This window comes from Limulus polyphemus, unplaced genomic scaffold, assembly GCF_000517525.1.
Source record: "Limulus polyphemus unplaced genomic scaffold, Limulus_polyphemus-2.1.2 Scaffold2004, whole genome shotgun sequence".
Taxonomy (NCBI): Eukaryota; Metazoa; Arthropoda; class Merostomata; order Xiphosura; family Limulidae; genus Limulus; species Limulus polyphemus.
The window spans coordinates 4,655-12,411 of NW_013667614.1; the positions used below are offsets into that span (position 1 = coordinate 4,655).

Below are 7,757 nucleotides of genomic sequence, written 5' to 3' on the forward strand. Positions count from 1 at the left end.
TAAAGTATCAAACTGAATTTTTGTTCAATAAAAATCTTTTAAATGCGACTGAAGCTTTTTTCCCCCAAAAACTTTGTCTTTAAAATAAGGGTGCGTCTAATACACCGGTTTGTTTTCTATTCCAAAAAATACGGTAACTATCTGTGCTGTACCTATCATAGGTATCGAATCCCGATTTTTAGCATTATAAGCCCTCAGACTTTTCGCTGAGCCACCGGGGAAGATACTAAAATATAAAAATAAAAATAAATAGTTTTAAAGTTGATAATGCTCAATTAAAACATGTTTTGGTTGCTAGAAAACCCCATTATATTCATTGATTCACAGCTTGAATATATGTTGAAGTGCAGCTTATATCACATTATTTCCCTCGAGTTGTCTGGATAACCTCCTAATTAGTTTATATTTTTCGATAGAAAATTATTGACTTTATACAAGCTCGTTTTTTTTTCTTCTCTTAATGCTTATACAGCTATTCATGGAAAACATTCATTATGTATGTGAACTTTCATACAAGCCGTGTATGAAAGACTACTAACAATCTGATATGCGCTATGTAATATGTTAGAATAAAATCGTTTTAGCGTGGAAAAGAACAGGATGTATCATTTGTATCATGTGAGCCCCCCAGTAGCACAGCGATATGTTTGCGAACTCACAACGCTAGAATCGATACCCGTGGTGGGCAGACCACAGATAGTCCATTGTGTATTTTGTGCTGAATTACAAACAGATATAACAGTATCATGTGAGCTGTTTTAATATGAACAAGAGGGAATCCTCAATAGCTGCGGCACTGGAAATTCTTTTAGGCAGGACTAGAGTAAATTTATCTATGAGACCTGTTTTTCTTTTTATTGGATATATTATTGTGCGCCAGTAATACCAAGGGTGAGACGCGCGTATATCCAATTCAATTTTATTAATCATCAGGATCTCTATCACCCTACCCTCAAATTGAAATTCTTTTAGATATGGTTAGAGTAAATTAATCTAGGAGACCTTGGACGTGGTCAAATATATCAATCGAAATGGTTTGACCTTCTGTGTTTAAATCTGTAATTAGGTCTCCAATCGGTCAAGAGATGACGGAGCTATGAGCTAAAAATTTTTACTTGAAAAACTCAGATTCATTCTATGAGCCGCTATGCCGCGGCTAATTAACATATAAATATATGCGTAAAATTGTGGGACGGGTGTTGGGTAAAGTTAAGATGCACACACGATAGTTAATGGTTCGTATCCTGTTGAAGCAAAAATCGCTTTCCGTACTTAGGAGCCGAGGGCACGTTACAAAAGAGACGGCCAAATTCCACTATTCGATCACACAAGAAAAGCCTGTAGTTGGCGAAGGATTCTGTTGACAAGATGTCTTCCCTCTAGTCTACCAGTTGAAAATGAGATATGGCTTTGTACAGATCGCCTTTGTGTAAGAGTTTGGGACATATCGTTACGGACAGCTCGTGGCTTGGATATTTTGTTACGAAAAATAGTTCGTTACGGCATCCAAGTTACCATCACGTCGTTAGTAAAGGTTTTGTTACAAGTGTTTTTGTGAATGGTGAATTTTGTGGTCAAATACGTACCTTAGTATACATGTAAATCTGACTAAACAAGGTCTTATGCAAAAATGGTACATATATTATGTTTGAAAATGTTCAAGTTATTAAAGGTGTTTTGAATTCAAGTCAAAGTATGTTAAGTTATTATTATTAACTTTGTTTAATGGAAACTCTAGTTTATTATGAGACATTTCTATAAACGTAAGTAAAATTACGATCTATATTTCCAAAATGTAACTTTATTAGCTCAATATTTCGCTATTACAGCTTCATCAGGACCGGCCCCCCAGTAGCACAGCGGTACATCTGCAGACTTACGACGCTAAAATCCGGGTTTCGATACCCGTGGTGGGCAGAGCACAGATAGCCCATCGTGTAGCTTTGTGCTTAATTACAAACAAATAAATCATCAGGACCGATTGATATCCTACAAGTTCGCTAATCCAGTTAAATCTGAATTGGAACACTGTCATTCGTAAATCGAACATTGATACATGTGTTTAGAATGTTTGATATTATTTTAATATCTGAAGATATAGGTCGTGATTTTATTTACGTTTATAGAAAAGTATGCTAAACTACAATTAATGTTTTAGTAGACCTAAATCGTTTTCACTGTGATTTATGTTTTTAGTAACACTATTCATGACACCCCTACCCCCTGTAACACATCGTAATACAGGCTTTGATACCCTCTCACCCCCATAGCGATATATAATATTTTTGAATTGTCCCCAAATGATTGTACAGCTTACGATCTGTTATATTTCATTTTATTATTGTCCCCAATAAATTGATATTTATAAAACCACCTGTAACAAAATCAGTATTCGTAACAAAACCTGCCATGTCACAAAAATTATGTACCAAGAATACACCTGGCACAAGTTGTCCTGGTAACAAAGTGGCGGTAACGAAATGTCCAGTAAATCAATGTCCGTAACGAAATGACTGGATTCCCTTGTATAGCTTTGCGCGAAAATTCTAAAATTAATACATCTCTGTATTATATCATACAGTATATGTAAATATATATATTTATCGAGGCGTCATTGTAATTATTTACTTTTAATTTAAACAAGGTGATTACAGCTGTTTTAGCGTAAAACGAAATTAAATATTTCAAACATACAAACGTAATAATCTTCGTGCCAGTTGAACAGAACTCCGCACTGTATACTAATTGCTCTTGAAAATGGCGCTGCAAGGACAGTGCTAACTCTGCAAAGGACAAACCAAGAAGCAATAGACAAAGTCCCTGAAAAATATTCAGAATACGAAAGATTATTAAAATCTATATAAAGAAATAAAAACAAAGTCATGTAACTTCCTTTATCTAGGGATAAATAAAAGTACTTCGTTTTAAAGACAGATTTGAATCATTTTAGTAATTAATAGTTTGCAAATTCCAGCTAGTAACCATAGCATGGATGTCACTATTATAGTATAAATGAATATAACAGGCACAACAAAGAGCAATCTTCAAGAAAGTCGACCTTCATTCTTCAACCTAAGAGCATTGATTCATTTAACAGAAGGGTTCGTGACTTCAAATTCTAGCTGTGTTATTCCTATCGAGATTCGTGTTAGTTTCTTCTCGCAATGAAAAAAAAATCTCCACACAATTATTGCAGTGGGTTTGTTCATATTGATGATGAAGCGACACATGAGAGTGATACATGGAGTTGTATAGGGTTCTAAATGAGCAGAAACGGAATTTATAATATAATATTTCATAAATCCTGCTTTGACTGAAAGGGGCAGTGTCGTATTTCTTAATGAACCGAATGCGCTAAATCATGTTAAGTTAAAATTAAAACGAGCTGAAGAACCCTGATATTCGGCGAAAGGCCTTGTCGGCACTGGATATAGCGTGGCTGACATATTTTCAGGTACGGAAATGGGTTTTAGGAACTAGATAAACGCTTAGAAGGAGCAATGGGGTAATAGTATAAAAAAAACAATTATAAAAGATAGGAGGTCCTTATTTTTTAATCTAGCTTGTCAATATCGGTAACTTGGGTTCCTAATTCGTAAGAAACTATAGACTTTGTATTTGGACATCACACACATCTAATCTGAACCAGTGCTGCATTCAACATACCACATCGATATTTAAGTGTGTTCTTATAATATTTACTTTTAAATTAGGAAATTAACTAAAGTATAATACTGAAATTTGAATTATAGTCTACAGTTTCATACCAAATATATTGACATAAATTCACAAAATAGTAGTTCAATAAAATTTTCAATATAAGTCAACAAACGTGATGACATGGCCTTTGACCCGTGACGATAGGGTTAATAAACATCTTCATTGGTACTAAACCATTGGGGGAATAATGCAAACTGAGAACTAGGTACACGATGTGTACCCGCGTGTACCCCAATTTCCTTCACTGCATGTTGTTATACACTCTTCATTACTCTAACTCGAAAGCTCTCCTTATTAATAATTTATATTAATTCTCCTAATAGAACAGACATGTTAAACATATTTATATTCACCGTGTCTTATAATACTGTATATTGATAGATAACTTAAGATTATTCAGCATTCAAAAATGTTTTGTATATTTCATTTGTTGCCGAAAAAAAACAAAAAAAAACTTGTCAAATATTTGCACAGTTGACTATTATTTTGTAATAGGTCGAGCTTCTTAACTTTAACCAAGAATTACTCAGAATATATGATTAAGAAATTATAATTATGTGACTGAGTCGATCTCTCAAAAATGCAGTCTCTTAGGAGGCCTGAACAACTAACTTTCATTCCTGAAAATAATGTATTACAAAAACCTTCACAAATCTTACTATAAAACAATACTTATGTATATAAGAAATTGTTGTCAATCGAATTCCCTTGTGAATGATTTACATATATGTTTATAAGGTAATAAAAACAAATAACCTGATACATGTTTCGTATAAAACATTACGTGTACAAAGGTTAGTTGATAAAAGTTTTCTACTTAACTTAAGAAGACGTTATTTTATATTAAAAATCATTGTAAACGACAAACAAATTGGAGACTGCGGAATTGAAACTAGAAATGTGTTTCGTAATTCCGAAATTTTTATACTTCTTTAGACTTTTCCTTTATAGTCGCTTCTAAAACAGAGATGGCTTTTAGTTTGGTTCTTTTGTTATCGACAAATGATTCGCAGACTTGTTTAAAAGTACAACTTTATAATTTATTCATGAAATAGAAGTTACTCCAATAATGTACATTTCCACAATAATACCAATCCTTAGATTCAACTCGGTGCCAAGTTCTTTTCACCAGTTATTCATAACATTCTTATTGAGTTTTCCGAAGCTAAATCTAATTAACTCTGTAAACGAATCAAAATAAGATTTATCAAACAATTATACTACGACCAAGTCAAGTTTTAAACGTATAATAACAAAATGGTCAGAAATGTTTATATTTCAAAATTATTTTCATTATTTCAAAACAAGCATATCTGAAGAATAATTGATATAATGTGTTACTGCTTAGCAACATTATTATTCATGTCTGATTGCTTTACTTCAAGTGTTTCGTAAGTTTAACTTGGTAAATAAAATGCCACCATCAAGAGGCAGCAATCCGTATTCAATAGAATAATATAAAGTTTGACTCAAAATATAAAGTTTACTGAAAAAAAAAAAGATTAATGAACAACAACAAAAAAAAAGAGAAAATACCACTTTTGTGATGCCGAGAAAGGTCCAAGAAACAGGACTTTGTCTTCTGGAGGCCTTCGTTAGATAAACTTCGATCGGAGTCAAAAGCCACAACAGAACACAAGGAGTCCAAACAAGGACAGTAGTATGGAAACAGGGAGTGAAATCTGGCCATTCTGCATACCAAGTAACATCTAAGTCCTAAAATAATAACACAGATATTATAATGAACTGAGAAACACAAATGCATTTTACGATTTTTTTTATCAATAACTAAAATTAAAATCTTTTGGAGACAATCTCCATTTAAGGAAAAAAAAAAAAAAAATTCGACACATTATTATCTGCCATTACTATAATTTTATATTATCTACTATAAATGTCCACAGTTTCAAACGTGTACAAGTTTGTTACGTTTAGAGTAAAACCACCTTGGACTATCTGTTGTGTCCACTGCGGAGATTCAAACCCCAGATTTGAGCGTTGTAAGTCTGTAGACTTATAGCTGTCTCACGTTTTCTTCTAAGAACTCGTTTATGTATTCAATGTTTCTTTTTCTCCGTTTTAAATTGTTGCCTATGTTATTAATATCTTACGAGGAAGTTACTCTGCGAGAATACGCCAGTTTTCCTTAAATCATAGTTATTGTGTTTTTCTGTTACAGTAAATACGTTGAATAATAAATGTTTGATTTTCAAAATGGCTCAGAAAAGTTACAACATGATGTTCTCTAGCAATAGTCTGTCCGTCGTCTAGCTTTGAGTGGTAATAGAGATGATGAAACTGAACGTGAAAATTTGCATAATACAGTTCTAGCGGAGTTCCGTAATTCTGCGCCGCAGATTCTATTCGGAGAATTAAGTTAACTTCACAATACTTACTGAAATCACTATTTTTCTCGCGGAAAATGGTTAAAATCCCACATGTGTTTTGATATAAAACAAACTTACAATACCGGCAGGAATTCCCAATATTCACTATTTTTTTTAGAACAACGCATTAAGAACCAACGAACGAATAGCGAACATAAACATGTGGGTTTAAGAATCAACGAACGAATAGCGAACATAAACATGTGGGTTTAAGAATCAACGAACGAATAGCGAACATAAACATGTGGGTTTAAGAACCAACGAACGAATAGCGAACATAAACATGTGGGTATGCATTATTGTACATAGAGAACATATTCGTATATAATGTGTTCTCGATCTCACTTGTGAGTCCTAGGCGTTTAGAAATTGTATTTGAGAATAACAGAATATATATATATATATATATATATATATTATTTTGAAAACAAGTGAAGTGAATACTGTTTTTAATTTTTTTAAATTTATCGCCAACAAGTCACAGACACCTACTGTAGAAGAATTCTTTGCTCAACACACACCTATATATATACATATTACTACTAATCAAAAAGTAAGTCTCTTGGCATCTATTGTATAGCTAGCTGTACGCTCAACGACAAACAGGCTTTTCATCCTCTGTTAGCTCAACAAAAAAAGTTATAAGATATAGTTATCTTTGTCTGCCAAAAATGTGGCTATTAAAAGAAAAAGAAGAAAATTTTCAAGAAATTAAAGTAATACTAATGCAGAAAAGTTATATTTCCCCACATGTCTACACCTTGCGCTCTGCTGTCTCGTGGTATTTCTTGTTTGTTTGTACACTGACAACTTTACATCTACATGATTTATTTACGCCTACTTGATTTATCTAAATTAAATACGTTTTCCTATCTCTTTATATACATGTATATATGTTTGTGTGTGTGTGTGCGCGCACACATATGTATATAAATGTTATGTTTTATCACAACGAAATATTTAGATATGAATCAAACATTAGTAATTAGCATGAAAAACATTCCTGAAAATCGTTTTTGTTTAATAAAGAATCAACATATTTTTCTAGTTATCTCGAGATCTATACGTTTCCTTGTGATATTCAAAAAAAATTGTAAATACGTTGCACATTATTCTAAGCCCTTGTACTTCCAGAGCTTTGTTTGTTTTGTATTACCAGAGCAATCATCAAAGGATTTACCTCGATGAAATGTAAACGATTTGATCTTATTTTAAGGGTAATTGAAATGAAAAGTAGTTTGTTAATAATAAAATTCAGATTATTTTAACAACCAATCATTATACAGTAGCACTTAATAGCAGGGATCATGATGAAACAAAATGGCGGCCGTAAAAATCGCCCGTTTAAACCACCTTTAATATGTCTCAATATTAACATAGTCTATTTCACAGTATTAGCTGAGCAAAACTGAAGGTTATTCTACTTATAAAACCACCTAAATCGCTAGATAACATGTTTATGGAGTGAATCAAAATTTCACTATTTCAACGAATTTTCAACTAAATAAGTGACTTTTCCAGATAAACGTACAGAGAGAAAAAATATTAAGCTATTTTATCACTTTAATTCTTACACAGAACTCTTTCGTCTGGGGTCTCAATGATTCCTTTATTGTATTGAAAAGGATACTAGTATGTACACAGCGTGGT

At 32.6% G+C, this 7,757-nt stretch overlaps 1 protein-coding gene across 1 annotated transcript in view; it reads right to left on the minus strand.

Annotated features, from left to right (window-relative positions):
- Nucleotides 1-7,757, minus strand: part of LOC111087315 (multidrug resistance-associated protein 1-like) — a 13,032-nt gene that overhangs the window by 3,192 nt on the left and 2,083 nt on the right. The window contains exons 2-3 of the mRNA XM_022393554.1: nucleotides 5,257-5,436; nucleotides 2,695-2,820 (exon numbers count right to left, since the gene is read on the minus strand). Of these exons, the coding sequence (XP_022249262.1) occupies nucleotides 2,695-2,820; nucleotides 5,257-5,436 (306 nt within the window). The remainder of the gene's footprint in view (nucleotides 1-2,694; nucleotides 2,821-5,256; nucleotides 5,437-7,757) is intronic.